The following is a 21294-nucleotide window of genomic DNA, read 5'->3' on the forward strand; positions in this document are numbered from 1 at the left end:
CCGACAGTGGCTCAAGAAATGTAGTGTTTCAGCTGTTAGCTAGCAAGCCGCCGAGGTGGATGACGAGCTGTTGTCGTTGAAGACGCGTCCCGTCCACTAGATTATACGTCACGATGGTAGCTTCACCTGAAATACACACATCGCCATCTGCTGCCTGGAGTGGATAACGCAGTTGAGAGAATAAAAAAAAAGTGTTTATTTTTATTAAATAGTCATATTATATTGCGACATACAAAGAGAAGTACGGTGGCGTATGCCGCCATTCCAATAAAAACATGTTTTTAAAAATGTATTGTATTTTTATACAAGGAACACAGCCTGAGACCAAGGTCTCTTTTTCAGCTGGGCCCTGCTTATACATGTTTACACATATAGTTTAGGTACAAAAGGTTTATGAAACTACACAAGACAAACAAAACGATCACAGACAACACACAACAAATTAAACAATACAGCAACAGATTTCATTTACACGTAGGTTATACTACTAACAGGTTATACTACTAACAGGTTATTCCCCTAACAGGTTATACTACTAACAGGTTATACTACTAACAGGTTATTCTACTAACAGGTTATTCTACTAACAGGTTATTCCACTAACAGGTTATTCCCCTAACAGGTTATTCTACTAACAGGTTATACTACTAACAGGTTATTCCACTAACAGGTTATTCCACTAACAGGTTATTCTACTAACAGGTTATTCTACTAACAGGTTATTCTACTAACAGGTTATTCTACTAACAGGTTATTCTACTAACAGGTTATTCTACTAACAGGTTATTCTACTAACAGGTTATTCTACTAACAGGTTATACTACTAACAGGTTATTCTACTAACAGGTTATTCGACTAACAGGTTATTCTACTAACAGGTTATTCTACTAACAGCACAAGAACATTACCCGAAACAGTTACAAGCAAAACAACAATAAAAATGCTCCAATAAATATTTAAAATGAGCAACAGGGGGACAAGAGTCTCAAGTTGAAGTTTAGTCTGCAGGCTATTCCATAGGCAAAGAGCGTAACAGGAAAAGGCAGCCATACCCAACTCTGTGGAAATCACACGGGCCTCAAGTGTAATCCATGCTTGAGACCTGGTTTAGGAATTATAATTATAATATTGATGAGTTGATGAGTGATGATAATTAAGAAGGTAGTTTACTCAGATGTTTTATTGATGAGTGATGATAAAGTCACTCTGTTAGATGTGACCAGACTAGTAAAGTCACTCTGTTAGATGTGACCAGACTATTAAAGTCACTCTGTTAGATGTGACCAGACTATTAAAGTCACTCTGTTAGATGTGACCAGACTAGCAAAGTCACTCTGTTAGATGTGACCAGACTAGTAAAGTCACTCTGTTAGATGTGACCAGACTAGTAAAGTCACTCTGTTAGATGTGACCAGACTAGTAAAGTCACTCTGTTAGATGTGACCAGACTAGTAAAGTCACTCTGTTAGATGTGACCAGACTAGTAAAGTCACTCTGTTAGATGTGACCAGACTATTAAAGTCACTCTGTTAGATGTGACCAGACTATTAAAGTCACTCTGTTAGATGTGACCAGACTAGCAAAGTCACTCTGTTAGATGTGACCAGACTAGTAAAGTCACTCTGTTAGATGTGACCAGACTAGTAAAGTCACTCTGTTAGATGTGACCAGACTAGTAAAGTCACTCTGTTAGATGTGACCAGACTATTAAAGTCACTTTGTTAGATGTGACCAGACTAGTAAAGTCACTCTGTTAGATGTGACCAGACTAGTAAAGTCACTCTGTTAGATGTGACCAGACTAGTAAAGTCACTCTGTTAGATGTGACCAGACTAGTAAAGCCACTCTGTCAGATGTCACCAGACTAGTAAAGCCACTCTGTCAGATGTGACCAGACTAGTAAAGCCACTCTGTTAGATGTGACCAGACTATTAAAGTCACTCTGTTAGATGTGACCAGACTAGTAAAGCCACTCTGTTAGATGTGACCAGACTAGTAAAGTCACTCTGTTAGATGTGACCAGACTAGTAAAGTCACTCTGTTAGATGTGACCAGACTAGTAAAGCCACTCTGTTAGATGTGACCAGACTAGTAAAGTCACTCTGTTAGATGTGACCAGACTAGTAAAGTCACTCTGTCAGATGTGACCAGACTAGTAAAGCCACTCTGTCAGATGTGACCAGACTAGTAAAGCCACTCTGTCAGATGTGACCAGACTAGTAAAGTCACTCTGTTAGATGTGACCAGACTAGTAAAGCCACTCTGTTAGATGTGACCAGACTATTAAAGTCACTCTGTTAGATGTGACCAGACTAGTAAAGTCACTCTGTTAGATGTGACCACACTAGTAAAGTCACTCTGTTAGATGTGACCAGACTAGTAAAGCCACTCTGTTAGATGTGACCAGACTAGTAAAGTCACTCTGTTAGATGTGACCAGACTAGTAAAGCCACTCTGTTAGATGTGACCAGACTATTAAAGTCACTCTGTTAGATGTGACCAGACTAGTAAAGCCACTCTGTTAGATGTGACCAGACTAGTAAAGTCACTCTGAGACAGTCACGCGCAGACAGGAAACACAGAATGACACGCGCAGACAGGAAACACAGAATGACACACGCAGACAGGAAACACAGAATGACACGCGCAGAGAGGAAACACAGAATGACACGCGCAGACAGGAAACACAGAATGACACGCGCAGAGAGGAAACACAGAATGACACGCGCAGACAGGAAACACAGAGGTAGAAAATGACCATTTAATAACAGTGTGTATACATGGAAACTGACTCCATATTCTGCTCATGTTTTTTTAAATAAAACATTTATATTTGAGTCCTGCTTTTGTACTCTTTTGATTTCATGTGACAAACAAAACAGTCGCAAAAGCTTATAGTTTCCACCTGATTGGTTTGGTAGAAGACAAAAACGCTGGGCACGCTATGGGGCGTGGGACGTCCTCTACAATAATACGCCTGCTCTAAATTATTTCAGACCAGCAGGTGGCAATAGTGTACACTGTGTTGATCAAAGCATTGAGTAATGTACCTATTTTTGAAAATCTAAACGCTTGGCTTCCCCGTCTCTACTCCCTGTATGTGTTCTTTCATGGCTTTTCAGCAAGCTTCTCTGGTAAAACCCTTCTCACACTGGGAGCATTGGAAAGGCTTCTCCCGTGTGTGTGTTATATTATGTTCTTTCAGGTGCCCTAGCCGGATAAATGACAATAATTTTCACACTGGGGAAGTGATAAGGCTTCTTCCCTGTATGTGTTGTGTTCTTTCATGACCTTTCAGGCTCCCTATCTGGGTAAAACCTTTTCCACACTGAGAGCATTGGAAAGGCTTCTCCCTGTGTGTGTTCTGTCGTGCTTTTTCAGGCTCCCCATCTGGGTAAAACCCTTTCCACACTGAGCGCATTGGAAAGGCTTTTCTACAGTGTGTGTTCTCTCATGTGATTTCAGAGTACCTGATTGGGCAAACGCCTTTCCACACTGAGAGCATTGGAAAGGCTTCTCTACAGAGTGTGTTCTCTCATGTGATTTCAAGGTACCTGATTGGGTAAAACTCTTACCACAGTGGGAGCAGAGATAGGGCTTCTCCAGTGTGTAGTCTTTTATGTTTTTCCAGTTGCCCTAACTGTGTAAAGCTCTTTCCACACTGGGAACAGTGGAAAGGCATCTCTACTGAGTGTGTTCTCTCGTGTTTTTTCAGGTTACTTGACATGGAGAATCTCTTTCCACACTGGGAGCAGTGGAAAGGCTTTTCTCCTGGGTGCCTCCGCTCATGTGATTTCAGATACCCTAAATGGGTAAAACTCTTTCCACACCGAGAGCAGTGATGTTGTTTCGCTGGTTTGGGCGTCTCTGGGTCTGGTTCCAATGAAGGACTCTTTTCGCTGTCAAAGTGAGAGTCTGGTCTCTCTCCTGTCAAAGACAAGAGTATTTTGTTAAATAGAGAGACCTGAATAAAACCTCCACATTTTTAATCTGTCTCCCTATGAGCTTTAATCCAGTCTCGATCCCTCATTATAAAATGGGTCGTTTGGATCGTGGATGCTGATTGATTGGTAGCTGTTAGTTATTCACAATAATCCACTGGTAATAGCTGTTAACAGTTCCATTTTAATTATACCTAAACATCCTCTGTAACCTGTAATAACCCGTAATAACCTGTGGGGCCGGTGTCTATATAACCTGTAATAACCTGTGGGGCCGGGGTCTATATAACCTGTAATAACCTGTGGGGCCGGTGTCTATATAACCTGTAATAACCTGTGGGGCCGGTGTCTATATAACCTGTAATAACCTGTGGGGCCGGTGTCTATATAACCTGTAATAACCTGTGGGGCCGGGGTCTATATAACCTGTAATAACCTGTAATAACCTGTGGGGCCGGTGTCTATATAACCTGTAATAACCTGTGGGGCCGGTGTCTATATAACCTGTAATAACCTGTGGGGCCGGCGTCTATATAACCTGTAATAACCTGTAATAACCTGTGGGGCCGGTGTCTATATAACCTGTAATAACCTGTGGGGCCGGTGTCTATATAACCTGTAATAACCTGTGGGGCCGGTGTCTATATAACCTGTAATAACCTGTGGGGCCAGTGTCTATATAACCTGTAATAACCTGTGGGGCCAGTGTCTATATAACCTGTAATAACCTGTGGGGCCGGGGTCTATATAACCTGTAATAACCTGTAATAACCTGTGGGGCCGGGGTCTATATAACCTGTAATAACCTGTAATAACCTGTGGGGCCGGTGTCTATATAACCTGTAATAACCTGTGGGGCCGGTGTCTATATAACCTGTAATAACCTGTGGGGCCGGGGTCTATATAACCTGTAATAACCTGTGGTGCCAGTGTCTATATAACCTGTAATAACCTGTGGGACCGGTGTCTATATAACCTGTAATAACCTGTGGGGCCGGTGTCTATATAACCTGTAATAACCTGTGGTGCCAGTGTCTATATAACCTGTAATAACCTGTGGGACCAGTGTCTATATAACCTGTAATAACCTGTGGGACCAGTGTCTATATAACCTGTAATAACCTGTGGCACCGGTGTCTATATAACCTGTAATAACCTGTGGTGCCAGTGTCTATATAACCTGTAATAACCTGTGGGACCGGTGTCCATAGATTTCACCCAAATGTCCTGAAATCAGACATGAGCTGGTGGTAATAATAGGTTATATGACGTGGTATCATAGAGATTTCAATCAGGTCAGTCTGTTTTCCCTTAGGTTTTTAGCTATAAGGATCCCCCCCACCACACACTCATGTAGCTTTAAAGGTTGGCTTTGGGCACACAAAAAAACAGTCAAACTCCACCTCTCAATTTTCTAACAGAAATGGGATGTGCCTTTGGTGGTTCAGCGATGTATCATTCTGGTCTTGCGCGCCGCGACCCACGGACCTAGTTTGTAAACTGAAGGGGTCTACAGACAAACACGCAAACAGGGCCGAAGGAGCTTAGCGCAGTGTTGCAATGTCGTTTTTCCTTACAAAGGAGCTGCTTCTTGTAATACGCTTCGTCATTCAAAGCAGTTTTTTCTACCTGGAAATTGACACCCATCGTTCCTTGTGAAGATTGAGGACGGTATTGAGAGAGTTTTGCAACGGAAGTCCCGCCCCTCTGTCAACATCACGTTTTTTTCCGGTATCCCTTCCGGTATCCCTTCAGGCGTAAACACAGATGGACGTTCTGCTACTTTGCTTCTACTACGTGATGACTTGCTTCTACTACGTGATGGACGTTCTGCTACTTTGCTTCTACTACGTGATGACGTTCTGCTACTTTGCTTCTACTACGTGATGGACGTTCTGCTACTTTGCTTCTGCTACGTGATGGACGTTCTGCTACTTTGCTTCTGCTACGTGATGACGTTCTGCTACTTTGCTTCTACTACGTGATGGACGTTCTGCTACTTTGCTTCTACTACGTGATGACATTCTGCTACTTTGCTTCTACTACGTGATGGACGTTCTGCTACTTTGCTTCTACTACGTGATGACGTTCTGCTACTTTGCTTCTACTACGTGATGGACGTTCTGCTACTTTGCTTCTACTACGTGATGGACGTTCTGCTACTTTGCTTCTGCTACGTGATGACGTTCTGCTACGTGCCAGTGGTGGGAAAAGTACCCAATTGTCAAACTTGAGTATAAGTCAAGATAACTTATTAATAAGTCGCCCAGTAAAATACTACTTGAGTAAAATATATACTTACGTATCAAAAGTAAATGTAATTTTAAAAAATATACTTGTGTTTCAAAAGTAAAAATATAAATAATTTCACATTCCTAATATTATTATATTATTATATTATATTTAGCAAACCAGACAACAGGATGTTCATTTGTATTTGTTTTTATTTACGGATAGCCAGGGGCTAAATTCAACACTCAAACATCATTTACAAATGAAGCATTTTTATTTGTTTTTATTTACAGATAGCCAGGGGCTAAATTCAACACTCAGACATAATTTACAAATGAAGCATTTGTGTTTTGTGAGTCTGCCAGATAAGAGGCAGTAGGGATGACCAGGGATGTTCTCTTCTCTTGAATTGGAAAATGTTCCCGCTGCTAAGAAGCATTCATCATGTAACGAGGACTTTTGGGGAAAATGTTCCTGCTGTTAAGCATTCATCATGTAACAAGGACTTTTGGGGAAAATTTATGCAGTAAAAATGATATTTTTCTTTAGGAACGTAGTGGAGTAAAAAATCAATAGTAAAGTAAGGTACAGCCAATAAAACGACTTAAGTACAAATATGTTTCAAGTAGAAGACAACTCAGAAGACCTCTAGTGATGTTCTGACTGACATGATATCTACCTTCCATCCATCCATTCACCACCTCAGAAGACCTCTAGTGATGTTCTGACTGACATGATATCTACCTTCCATCCATCCATTCACCACCTCAGAAGACCTCTAGTGATGTTCTGACTGTTGTCTACCTTCCATCCATCCATTCACCACCTCAGAAGACCTCTAGTGATGTTCTGACTGACATGATATCTAACTTCCTTCCATCCATTCACCAACTCAGAAGACCTCTAGTGATGTTCTGACTGTTATCTTCCTTCCATCCATTCACCACCTCAGAAGACCTCTAGTGATGTTCTGACTGACATGATATCTACCTTCCTTCCATCCATTCACCAACTCAGAAGACCTCTAGTGATGTTCTGACTGTTATCTTCCTTCCATCCATTCACCACCTCAGAAGACCTCTAGTGATGTTCTGACTGACATGTTATCTACCTTCCATTCACCCCTCAGAAGACCTCTAGTGATGTTCTGACTGTTATCTACCTTCCATCCATCCATTCACCATCTCAGAAGACCTCTAGTGATGTTCTGACTGACAAGCTGTAAACCAAACAACTAAACCTCCTGAGGTTTTAAGGTCAGAATCAAGAAATACACACAATATTCATCCCTTTTATAATTTACATTTTATAATATCCAAATCATATCATGAACATGTAAGGTTTCTTACATGTATCCATCATATCAAAGTGTAGAATCAAAATAAAATACATTTTAAAATTGTAATCTGATTTTAGACATAATCCTGTCTCAGACACTAAAACAGGCCTCTATTCTAGAGAACGATTTAATATCAACAATATGATTTAATGTGGCATAAAACAGTCAAACATCAGTCGGAACACAGTGACTCATCAGAACACTGTGACTCATCAGAACACAGTGACTCATCAGAACACAGCCTGTCTATTCTATGATGTGATTTCAGGTCTTCTGTTTGGGAAAATGTATTTTTTATTTAACAACCTGATATTCATTACGCAATGGGAACATGGGTACAAACATCGCCAGAGTGTTTTCTCTTCTTATGTTTGCGCAGACTTCCTAAATGGAAAAAATCATTTCCACACAGGGAGCAATGGTAAGGTATCTCTCCTGTGTGTGTTCGCTCATGTGATTTTAGGTCATGTGATTGTGAAAATCTCTTTCTACAATGGGCACAGGGGTAAGGCTTTTCTCCTGTGTGTGTCCTCTCATGTGATTTTAGGTCCTGTGATCGTGAAAATCTCTTTCCACAATGGACACAGGGGTAAGGCTTTTCTCCTGTGTGTATTCTATTATGTTTGTTCAGGCTCCCTGACTGCGTAAAACTCTTGTCACATTGGGAGCAGTGGTATGGTTTCTCCCCTGTGTGTGTCCTCTCGTGTGATTTTAGATCCTGTGATCCTGAAAATCTCTTTGGACAATAGGCACAGGGATAAGGCTTTTCTCCTGTGTGTATTCTATTATGTTTGTTCAGGCTCCCTAACTGGGTAAAACTCTTTTCACACTGGGTGCAGTGGTATGGTTTCTCTCCTGTGTGTGTCCTCTCATGTGATTTTAGTTGCTGCGATCGTAAAAATCTCTTTCCACACTGGGAACATTGGAAAGACTTTTCTCCTGAGTGTTTCCTTTCATGCTCTTTCAGGCTTCCTAACTGGGTAAAACTCTTTCCACACAAGGAGCAATGGTATGGTCTCTCCCCTGTGTGTGTCCTCTCGTGCTCCTTCAGCTTATCTGACGACCTAAAATTATTTCCACAATGGGAACAGTGGTAAGGCTTTTCTCCTGTGTGTATTCTATTATGTTTGTTCAGGCTCCATAACTGGGTAAAACTCTTTCCACACTGGGAGCAGAGAAAAGGTTTCTCCCTTGTGTGTGTCCTCTGATGTATTTTAAGATACCGTGACAACTTAAAACTCTTATTACACTGGGAGCAGGCGAGTCGTCTCACTGGTTTGGGAGTCTCTGGGTCTGGTTCCCCTGAAGCACTCTTACTGCTGTCAGAGTGAGAGTCTGGTCTCTCTCCTGCCAAAGACAGAGTATTTGGTTAAACAGAGAGACCTGAATAAAACCTCCACATGATAAAACTGTCTTCCTATGAGGTTTTAATCTAGACTTATTATAAACCGTACATTTGGATCTTTGATGCCGATTGGTTAATAGCCGTTAGTTAGTCCCAATACTACCCGGGTAATGGCTGTTAACAGTTCCATTTGAATCATTCCTACACATCCACTGTCCCACAGCCCAGCCAGGAAATGTATCAACTCATCTCCACTGTCCCACAGCCCAGCCAGGCCATTTATAAACTAATCTCCACTGTCCCACAGCCCTCCCAGGTAATTCATCAACTGTATCTCCACTGTCCCACAGCCCAGCCAGGCAATTCATAAACTAATCTCCACTGTCCCACAGCCCAGCCAGGCAATTCATAAACTAATCTCCACTGTCCCACAGCCCTCCCAGGCAATTCATAAACTAATCTCCACTGTCCCACAGCCCAGACAGGAAATTATCTCCACTGGGAAAAAAGCATCTAGACATTATTACCCCATGCTGCTAGTCAAATATTTGGTTTGTAACAGAAGGGACTTGTTCAAACCCTTTGCTATCCGCCTCTCTGCATTCTCCATTTTGTATTTAAAAGAAAATACGTATTGAATTTATTCTGGGGATTTATTATTCAATAGAAATGTATGGAAAGTATGTATAGAACGTATTCTGGGGATTCATTAGTCAATAGAAATGTATGGAAAATAATGTATTTATTCAAATGTAATCTCCCTTTACCTGCTATAATGACAGCTAGTGACCAATTGTTGGGTTGTTAAGTAGAATGGTACATACAGGGTTAAGATGGGGCTAGAATGGTACATGATGGGTTAAGATGGGGCTAGACTGGTACATGAGGGGTTAAGATGGGGCTAGACTGGTACATACAGGGTTAAGATGGGGCTAGAATGGTACATGAGGGGTTAAAACTGGGCTAGAGTGGTACATGAGGGGTTACGATGGGGCTAGAATGGTACATAAGGGTTAAGATGGGGCTAGAATGGTACATGAGGGGTTAAAATGGGGCTAGAATGGTACATAAGGGGTTAAAATGGGGCTAGAATGGTACATAAGGGGTTAAGTTAATTACCAGGACATGTAAAAAACCTTATTCTGTGTTCCGGCTGTGCACCAGTCAAGCAAGCCCCCCAGGAAACAACTAAATGTAAAAGCCTTATTCTATGTTCCGGCTGTGCACCAGTCAAGTAAGCCCCCCGGGAAACAACTAAATGTAAAAGCCTTATTCTATGTTCCGGCTGTGCACCAGTCAAGCAAGCCCCCGGGAAACAACTAAATGTAAAAACCTTATTCTGTGTTCCGGCTGTGCACCAGTCAAGTAAGCCCCGGGAAACAACTAAATGTAAAAACCTTATTCTGTGTTCCGGCTGTGCACCAGTCAAGTAAGCCCCCCGGGAAACAACTAAATGTAAAAACCTTATTCTATGTTCCGGCTGTGCAGCAGTCAAGTAAGCCCTCGGGGAAACAACTAAATGTAAAAGCCTTATTCTATGTTCCGGCTGTGCACCAGTCAAGTAAGCCCCCCGGGAAACAACTAAATGTAAAAACCTTATTCTATGTTCCGGCTGTGCACCAGTCAAGCAAGCCCCCCGGGAAACAACTAAATGTAAAAGCCTTATTCTGTGTTCCGGCTGTGCACCAGTCAAGCAAGCCCCCCGGGAAACAACTAAATGTAAAAGCCTTATTCTATGTTCCGGCTGTGCACCAGTCAAGCAAGCCCCCGGGGAAACAACTAAATGTAAAAGCCTTATTCTATGTTCCGGCTGTGCACCAGTCAAGTAAGCCCCCCGGGAAACAACTAAATGTAAAAGCCTTATTCTATGTTCCGGCTGTGCACCAGTCAAGTAAGCCCCCGGGGAAACAACTAAATGTAAAAGCCTTATTCTATGTTCCGGCTGTGCACCAGTCAAGTAAGCCCCCGGGAAACAACTAAATGTAAAAGCCTTATTCTATGTTCCGGCTGTGCACCAGTCAAGTAAGCCCCCCGGGAAACAACTAAATGTTTGCATCTCAGAAGTCGTTTTCACATAACGTTATACTATATATTGTCTGAACTCAGAATCAAATACACTTCACAAAAAAAATAACATAGTAGCTGTGGAAGAAGAAATATTTTGAAAGGGTGAATATTTCTGCATTTATCAGGTAAAACTGACTTCAGATGTGTTCATGTAAACGTGATTGTTAGAGCAGGAAATGCAAACTTGTAATGTATGAGTTTTTTTTTTAAATGCTTCTAAAGTGAGTTATTTCCACTTTTAAATGTCATATTTGATTTGCACTAATGAAAACTGTATCAACCCCGACACAAATGTCCATTAATAATAATTAAAATTTCCTGTTGCTGCAGGATTATTTTTATTATTATTATTATTATTATTATTATTATTATTATGTACTGGTACCCCTGTAACCCCTTTATTATTTTTACTGCTGTAGCAAACTGGTTCAAATTAAGCTCCTACATCTGTACTGGGGGATAATCCTGAACACACGCGGCCAACGTTAAAATTACCACTAACGGAGATGTTAACATGAACATTTTTTGTATCAGAAAGATATTTTGGGATACAAATTTAGATTAATTTTGATGCCGACTAACCAACCCTCATTAAGCGGTTAACAAACGGTTAAAAAAAAAATCCAAACAGTAAAATGATGTGACCAACAGAAAATACTATCAGAGATCTGTATATTATGACAAGATTCTCAAGTCTTTGCCCTAACAATGGGAGTTGTCCCAACGGCGAAGGCAGCCGACACGTTCAGGTCCAAAATAAGCCGATAGAAACGCATTGGGCATATTTTGACGAGAGTGAAACCTCTCGCTTCACTTCTTCCTCTCTGATGCTATTGTGACGGAAAATGTTGTTTGTGCTTTTCTAATAACCAATGTATGTGTTCATGTAAGTGACTGATTGAACGAATCCTCACTATCAGTGTCTGCAATTTGGCAATACGCTCAGACCCTTGTTTTGAGAACGAAAGGGATATCTCAGTTTCAAGGTCTCAGCTTGGAGAGAAGAAGTCTCGTGGGGTATTGGTCTGTCACATGCATGAACCAAACGTTAATAATGAATAAACTGTGAATGATGAATAAGCTAAATCATGCAAATATAACTTGTTAGCAGTTTATAAGAGATCTAACAGGACTGCCCCGGAGGAGCTCCCTGCAGACCGGCACTTTATTTATTTCAGTATGACTGTGATCTCTCCAGCTTGGTGTTAATAAACAATGATTCATTTCAGTTTGACTGTAATTTTGGCCCATTCCTCTATGCAGATCTCCTCTAGAGCAGTGATGTTTTGGGGCTGTTGCTGGGCTACACGGACTTTCAACTCCCTCCAAAGATTTTCAATGGGGTTGAGATCTGGAGACTGGCTAGGCCACTCCAGGACCTTGAAATGCTTCTTACGAAGCCACTCCTTCGTTGCCCGGGCGGTGTGTTTGGGATCATTGTCATGCTGAAAGACCCAGCCACGTTTCATCTTCAATGCCCTTGCTGATGGAAGGAGGTTTTCACTCAAAATCTCACGATACATGGCCCCATTCATTCTTTCCTTTACACGGATCAGTCGTCCTGGTCCCTTTGCAGAAAAACAGCCCCAAAGCATGATGTTTCCACCCCCATGCTTCACAGTAGGTATGGTGTTCTTTGGATGCAACTCGGCAATTCTTTGTCCTCCAAACACGACGAATTGAGTTTTTACCAAAAAGTTACATTTTGGTTTCATCTGACCATATGATAATTCTCCCAATCCTCTTCTGGATCATCCAAATGCTCTCTAGCAAACTTCAGACGGGCCTGGACATGTACTGGCTTAAGCAGGGGGACACGTCTGGCACTGCAGGATTTGAGTCCCTGGCGGCGTAGTGTGTTACTGATGGTAGGCTATGTTACTTTGGTCCCAGCTCTCTGCAGGTCATTCACTAGGTCCCCCCGTGTGGTTCTGGGATTTTTCCTCACCGTTCTTGTGATCTTTTTGACCCCACGGGGTGAGATCTTGCGTGGAGTCCCAGATCGAGGGAGATTATCAGTGGTCTTGCATGTCTTCCATTTCCTAATAATTGCTCCCACAGTTGATTTCTTCAAACCAAGCTGCTTACCTATTGCAGTTCCAGTCTTCCCAGCCTGGTGCAGGTCTACAATTTGGTTTCTGGTGTCCTCCTTTGACAGCTCTTTGGCCTTGGCCATAGTGGAGTTTGGAGTGTGACTGTTTGAGGTTGTGGACAGGTGCCATTAATACAGGTAACGAGTGGAGGACAGAGGAGCCTCTTAAAGAAGAAGTTACAGGTCTGTGAGAGCCAGAAATCTTGCTTGTTTGTAGGTGACCAAATACTTATTTTCCACCATAATTTGCAAATAAATTCATTAAAAATCCTACAATGTGATTTTCTGGATTTTGTTCTTCTCATTTTGTCTGTCATAGTTGAAGTGAACCTATGATGAAAATTACAGGCCTCTCATCTTTTTAAGTGGGAGAACCTGCACAATTGGTGGCTGACTAAATACTTTTTTCTCCCAATGTATATCTCCATACTGCCATTCATTTGTATGGGTTACTATCTATATATATCTCCATACTGCCATTCATTTGTATGGGTTAATATCTATATATACCTCCATACTGCCATTCATTTGTATGGGTTAATATCTATATATATCTCCATACTGCCATTCATTTGTATGGGTTACTATCTATATATACCTCCATACTGCCATTCATTTGTATGGGTTAATATCTATATATATCTCCATACTGCCATTAATTTCTATGGGTTAATATCTATATATATCTCCATACTGCCATTCATTTCTATGGGTTAATATCTATATATATCTCCATACTGCCATTCATTTGTATGGGTTACCTCCAGGTTTAATATCTATATATACCTCCATACTGCCATTCATTTGTATGGGTTAATATCTATATATATCTCCATACTGCCATTCATTTCTATGGGTTACCTCCAGGTTTAATATCTATATATACCTCCATACTGCCATTCATTTGTATGGGTTAATATCTATATATATATCTCCATACTGCCATTCATTTGTATGGGTTAATATCTATATATATCTCCATACTGCCATTCATTTGTATGGGTTACCTCCAGGTTTAATATCTATATATACCTCCATACTGCCATTCATTTGTATGGGTTACCTCCATACTGCCATTCATTTCTATGGGTTACCTCCAGGTTTAATATCTATATATACCTCCATACTGCCATTCATTTGTATGGGTTAATATCTATATATACCTCCATACTGCCATTCATTTGTATGGGTTAATATCTATATATATCTCCATACTGCCATTCATTTCTATGGGTTAATATCTATATATATCTCCATACTGCCATTCATTTCTATGGGTTAATATCTATATATATCTCCATACTGCCATTCATTTGTATGGGTTACCTCCAGGTTTAATATCTATATATACCTCCATACTGCCATTCATTTGTATGGGTTAATATCTATATATATCTCCATACTGCCATTCATTTCTATGGGTTACCTCCAGGTTTAATATCTATATATACCTCCATACTGCCATTCATTTGTATGGGTTAATATCTATATATATCTCCATACTGCCATTCATTTGTATGGGTTAATATCTATATATACCTCCATACTGCCATTCATTTGTATGGGTTAATATCTATATATATCTCCATACTGCCATTCATTTGTATGGGTTAATATCTATATATACCTCCATACTGCCATTCATTTCTATGGGTTACCTCCAGGTTTAATATCTATATATACCTCCATACTGCCATTCATTTGTATGGGTTAATATCTATATATACCTCCATACTGCCATTCATTTGTATGGGTTACCTCCAGGTTTAATATCTATATATATCTCCATACTGCCATTCATTTCTATGGGTTACCTCCAGGTTTAATATCTATATATACCTCCATACTGCCATTCATTTCTATGGGTTACCTCCAGGTTTAATATCTATATATATCTCCATACTGCCATTCATTTGTATGGGTTACCTCCATACTGCCATTCATTTCTATGGGTTACCTCCAGGTTTAATATCTATATATATCTCCATACTGCCATTCATTTCTATGGGTTACCTCCAGGTTTAATATCTATATCTATATATATCTCCATACTGCCATTCATTTCTATGGGTTACCTCCAGGTTTAATATCTATATATACCTCCATACTGCCATTCATTTCTATGGGTTACCTCCAGGTTTAATATCTATATATACCTCCATACTGCCATTCATTTGTATGGGTTACCTCCATACTGCCATTCATTTCTATGGGTTACCTCCAGGTTTAATATCTAAATCAAATCAAAATCAAATCAAATCAAATCAAATTTTATTTGTCACATACACATGGTTAGCAGATGTTAATGCGAGTGTAGCGAAATGCTTGTGCTTCTAGTTCCGACAATGCAGTGATAACCAACAAGTAATCTAACTAACAATTCCAAAACTACTGTCTTATACACAGTGTAAGGGGATAAGGAACATGTACATAAGGATATATGAATGAGTGATGGTACAGAGCAGCATACAGTAGATGGTATGAGTACAGTATATACATATGAGATGAGTGTGTAGACAAAGTAAACAAAGTGGCATAGTTAAATTGGCTAGTGATACATGTGTTACATAAGGATGCAGTCGATGATGTAGAGTACAGTATATACATATGCATATGAGATGAATAATGTAGGGTAAGTAACATTATATAAGGTAGCATTGTTTAAAGTGGTTAGTGATATATTTACATCATTTCCCATCAATTCCCATTATTAAAATGGCTGGAGTTGGGTCAGTGTCAATGACAGTGTGTTGGCAGCAGCCACTCAGTGTTAGTGGTGGCTGTTTAACAGTCTGATGGCCTTGAGATAGAAGCTGTTTTTCAGTCTCTCGGTCCCAGCTTTGATGCACCTGTACTGACCTCGCCTTCTGATGATAGCGGGGTGAACAGGCAGTGGTTGGTGGTTGATGTCCTTGATGATCTTTATGGCCTTCCTGTAACAACGGGTGGTGTAGGTGTCCTTGAGGGCAGGTAGTTTGCCCCCGGTGATGCGTTGTGCAGTCCTCGATGCCATTCATTTCAATCAGCGTATTCGTCAATATTCCCATCTGACGCAATACGAAACATGTCCCAGTCTACGTGATGGAAGCAGTCTTGGAGTGTGGAGTCAGCTTGGTCTGACCAGCGTTGGACAGACCTCAGCGTGGGAGCCTCTTGTTTTAATTTCTGCCATTCATTTCTATGGGTTACCTCCAGGTTTAATATCTATATATACCTCCATACTACCATTCATTTCTATGGGTTACCTCCATACTGCCATTCATTTCTATGGGTTACCTCCAGGGTTAATATCTATATATACCTCCATACTGCCATTCATTTCTATGGGTTACCTCCAGGTTTAATATCTATATATACCTCCATACTGCCATTCATTTGTATGGGTTAATATCTATATATATCTCCATACTGCCATTCATTTCTATGGGTTACCTCCAGGTTTAATATCTATATATACCTCCATACTGCCATTCATTTCTATGGGTTACCTCCAGGTTTAATATCTATATATATCTCCATACTGCCATTCATTTGTATGGGTTACCTCCATACTGCCATTCATTTCTATGGGTTACCTCCAGGTTTAATATCTATATATATATCTCCATACTGCCATTCATTTCTATGGGTTACCTCCAGGTTTAATATCTATATCTATATATATCTCCATACTGCCATTCATTTGTATGGGTTACCTCCATACTGCCATTCATTTCTATGGGTTACCTCCAGGTTTAATATCTATATATACCTCCATACTGCCATTCATTTCTATGGGTTACCTCCAGGTTTAATATCTATATATACCTCCATACTGCCATTCATTTCTATGGGTTACCTCCAGGTTTAATATCTATATATACCTCCATACTGCCATTCATTTCTATGGGTTACCTCCATACTGCCATTCATTTCTATGGGTTACCTCCAGGATTAATATCTATATATACCTCCATACTGCCATTCATTTCTATGGGTTACCTCCATACTGCCATTCATTTCTATGGGTTACCTCCAGGTTTAATATCTATATATACCTCCATACTGCCATTCATTTCTATGGGTTACCTCCAGGTTTAATATCTATATATATCTCCATACTGCCATTCATTTCTATGGGTTACCTCCAGGTTTAATATCTATATATATCTCCATACTGCCATTCATTTCTATGGGTTACCTCCAGGTTTAATATCTATATATACCTCCATACTGCCATTCATTTCTATGGGTTACCTCCAGATGAAGGGGTCGTAGAGCAAAACGGAAGGGAAAAAAAGAGAAAAGAGTCTCCCTTTTCCATTGAAAAGGTCATTGTAGTTTTGAAGGCCACACCGTTCGGAAGCTACAGACGTTTTAATGAGAAGATCTATTTTCAGGATGTCTTGTTTTTACTTTGCTGCTACTGTTTATTATCTATGCATAGTCATTTTACCCCTACCTACATGTCCATATTACCTCAATTACCTCGACTAACCTGTACCCCAGACTCTGTACTGGTACCCCCTCTATATAGCCTCCACATTGACTCTGTACTGGTACCCCCTGTATATAGCCTCCACATTGACTCTGTACTGGTACCCCCTGTATATAGCCTCCACATTGACTCTGTACTGGTACCTCCTGTATATAGCCTCCACATTGACTCTGTACTGGTACCTCCTGTATATAGCCTCCACATTGACTCTGTACTGGTACCTCCTGTATATAGCCTCCACATTGACTCTGTAATGTAACACCCTGTATATAGCCTCCACATTGACTCTGTAATGTAACACCCTGTATATAGTCTCCACATTGACTCTGTAACGTAACACCCTGTATATAGCCTCCACATTGACTCTGTACTGGTACCCCCTGTATATAGTCTCCACATTGACTCTGTACCGGTACCCCCTGTATATAGTCTCCACATTGACTCTGTAACGTAACACCCTGTATATAGCCTCCACATTGACTCTGTAATGTAACACCCTGTATATAGTCTCCACATTGACTCTGTACCGGTACCCCCTGTATATAGCCTCCACACTGACTCGGTACCAGTACCCCCTGTATATAGCCTCATTACTAACCTGTACCCCCTGTATATAGCCTCCACATTGACTCGGTACCAGTACCCCCTGTATATAGCCTCCACATTGTCTCTGTACTGGTACCCCCTGTATATAGCCTCCACATTGACTCTGTAATGTAACACCCTGTATATAGCCTCCACATTGACTCTGTACTGGTACCCCTGTATATAGCCTCCACATTGACTCGGTACCAGTAGCCTCCCCTGTATATAGGCTCCACATTGTCTCTGTACTGGTACCCCTGTATATAGCCTCCACATTGACTCTGTAATGTAACACCCTGTATATAGCCTCCACATTGACTCTGTAATGTAACACCCTGTATATAGTCTCCACATTGACTCTGTACTGGTACCCCCTGTATATAGTCTCCACATTGACTCTGTACCGGTACCCCCTGTATATAGCCTCCACACTGACTCGGTACCAGTACCCCCTGTATATAGCCTCATTACTAACCTGTACCTCCTGTATATAGCCTCCACATTGACTCGGTACCAGTACCCCCTGTATATAGCCTCCACATTGTCTCTGTACTGGTACCCCCTGTATATAGCCTCCACATTGACTCTGTACCGGTACCCCCTGTATATAGCCTCCACATTGACTCTGTACCGGTACCCCCTGTATATAGCCTCCACATTGACTCTGTACTGGTACCCCCTGTATATAGCCTCCACATTGACTCGGTACCAGTACCCCCTGTATATAGCCTCCACATTGTCTCTGTACTGGTACCCCCTGTATATAGCCTCCACATTGACTCTGTACTGGTACCCCCTGTATATAGCCTCCACGTTGACTCTGTACCGGTACCCGGGTACCCCTTGTATATAGCCTCCACATTGACTCTGTAACGTAGCACCCTGTATAGCAGCGTAGCCTAGTGGTTAGAGCGTTGGACTAGTAACCAGAAGGTTGCGAGTTCAAACCACCGAGCTGACAAGGTACAAATCTGTCGTTCTGCCCCTGAACAGGCAGTTAACCCACTGTTCCTAGGCCGTCATTGAAAATAAGAATATGTTCTTAACTGACTTGCCTGGTTAAATAAAGATTAAATATAGCCTCCACATTGACTCTGTAACGTAACACCCTGTATATAGCCTCCGCATTGACTCTAACGTAACACCCTGTATATAGCCTCCACTTTGACTCTGTACCGGTACCCCCTGTATATAGCCTCCACATTGTCTCTGTACTGGTACCCCCTGTATATAGCCTCCACATTGACTCTGTACTGGTACCCCTGTATATAGCCTCCACATTGACTCTGTACTGGTACCTTCTGTATATAGCCTCCACATTGACTCTGTAGCCTCGTTATTGATATTTTATTGTTGCTCTTTTATTTATTTTTTTACTTTAGTTTATTTAGTCAATAATTTTCTTAACTCCTATTTTCAAACTGAATTGTTGGTTAATAAGGGCTTGTAATCATTTCACTGTGAGGTCTACTACACCTGTTGTATTCAGCATTTCACTGTAAGGTCTACTACACCTGTTGTATTCATCATTTCACTGTAAGGTCTACTACACCTGTTGTATTCAGCATTTCACTGTAAGGTCTACTATACCGGTTGTATTCAGCATTTCACTGTAAGGTCTACTACACCTGTTGTATTCAACATTTCACTGTAAGATCTACTACACCTGTTGTATTCGGCATTTCCCTGTAAGGTCTACCTACACCTGTTGTATTCATCATTTCACTGTAAGGTCTACCTACACCTGTTGTATTCATCATTTCACTGTAAGGTCTACCTACACCTGTTGTATTCATCATTTCCCTGTAAGGTCTACCTACACCTGTTGTATTCATCATTTCACTGTAAGGTCTACCTACACCTGTTGTATTCGGCGCACGTGATAAATAACATGTGATTTGTAGCTCGGCCATCTTCCACAGCAGTTGAGGAAGGCCAACATCGGCAGATGAGGTGGATTGAGACTCAGCCCAACATCGGCAGATGAGGTGGATTGAGCCTCAGCCCAACATCGGCAGATGAGGTGGATTGAGCCTCAGCCCAACATCGGCAGATGAGGTGGATTGAGCCTCAGCCCAACATCGGCAGATGAGGTGGATTGAGACTCGGCCCAACATCGGCAGATGAGGTGGATTAGAAGAGGTGGATTGAGACTCGGCCCATGTTGCGTGACGGATTCTGATGGGGATTCTTTATTATTATGTTACTTAGATTGATGGGTCAAAATACTATTAAGGATTTTAAATAACCTCTGTGGTAATTTCTTTTAAATACATTACATCCATATCAAAATGATCCTTCATTGTCTTGATTCTGTCCTCTTCATCATTTGAAGTCAGACATGAGATGATTTTCGCTCATCTCTTTCTGAGCAAAGCACTACAGAAAGAGATATTCACGTTAACGTTGTGAAAAATCTAACAGGAAGCATTTGATCCATTAATGTTTTGTTGGCCGTCCCCGTCTCCTTGTAGCTTTAACGATTCCTACAGTACAGAACTATTAAAGTGTAGAACTTCAGTAGAATGCCCCTTTAAAACCACACATCGGTTCAACAACGGCATAGTTTGTACCCCTGTGTTTAAGATATTACTCACTGTTGTTAATCAGATCTCCTGTCTCCTCCTCCTCTTCTTCTTCCAATGTGACAGTAATCTCCCCCTCCTCCTCATCTTCCTCTTCTTCTTTTACTGTAACGTCCTCCTCTTTCTCATCCTCCTCCTCTTTCACTCTGAACGAGTCTTCCTCTTCTTTCACTGAAACATCTTTCTCCTCTTCTTCTTTCACTGTAACAGCCTCAACCTCTGTTTCTTGTTTTACGGTGACATCCTCTTCTTCCTTCTCCTCTTTCACGACAATGTTCAGCCCCAGAGTTTCTTTCTCCGTCCAGCAGACCCCCTCTTTAGAAATGGGGGAGTCGTTTAGTGAACTCATGGTTGGGATGTTAGCTAGATAGCTAGTTAGCATTAGTGACTAGACGAGCACTACTACTAATTTACTCAGCCAGTTAGCTAACAACAACGTAAATATTATATTAAATTGGGTAGCTAACTAGTAGATACGACAAGTGTGTTTAAAACACCGTGGCTAATATACACCGAAAACGTTTAAAGAGCTTGAATGTTTTCGCTTATGATGGCTAAAAGCTACGGAGGTGAATAACTCGACGTTGTTGAAGAAGCGTCCCGTCCATTAGATTATACGTCACACTGGCAG

The 21294-nt window shown here is 41.1% G+C and overlaps 1 protein-coding gene across 1 annotated transcript; it reads right to left on the reverse strand.

Annotated features, from left to right (window-relative positions):
• Positions 1-7459: 7459 nt before the first annotated feature.
• Positions 7460-20729, reverse strand: LOC124021843 (zinc finger protein 239-like; the record flags this gene model as incomplete). Its single annotated transcript, XM_046336980.1, has 2 exons — positions 7460-8859; positions 20676-20729. Coding segments are annotated over 2 exons (1085 nt in total), but the record flags the coding sequence as incomplete, so codon positions are not given.
• Positions 20730-21294: the final 565 nt, after the last annotated feature.

Source organism: Oncorhynchus gorbuscha, unplaced genomic scaffold (genome assembly GCF_021184085.1).
Source record: "Oncorhynchus gorbuscha isolate QuinsamMale2020 ecotype Even-year unplaced genomic scaffold, OgorEven_v1.0 Un_scaffold_1234, whole genome shotgun sequence".
In the NCBI taxonomy this organism is placed as follows: Eukaryota; Metazoa; Chordata; class Actinopteri; order Salmoniformes; family Salmonidae; genus Oncorhynchus; species Oncorhynchus gorbuscha.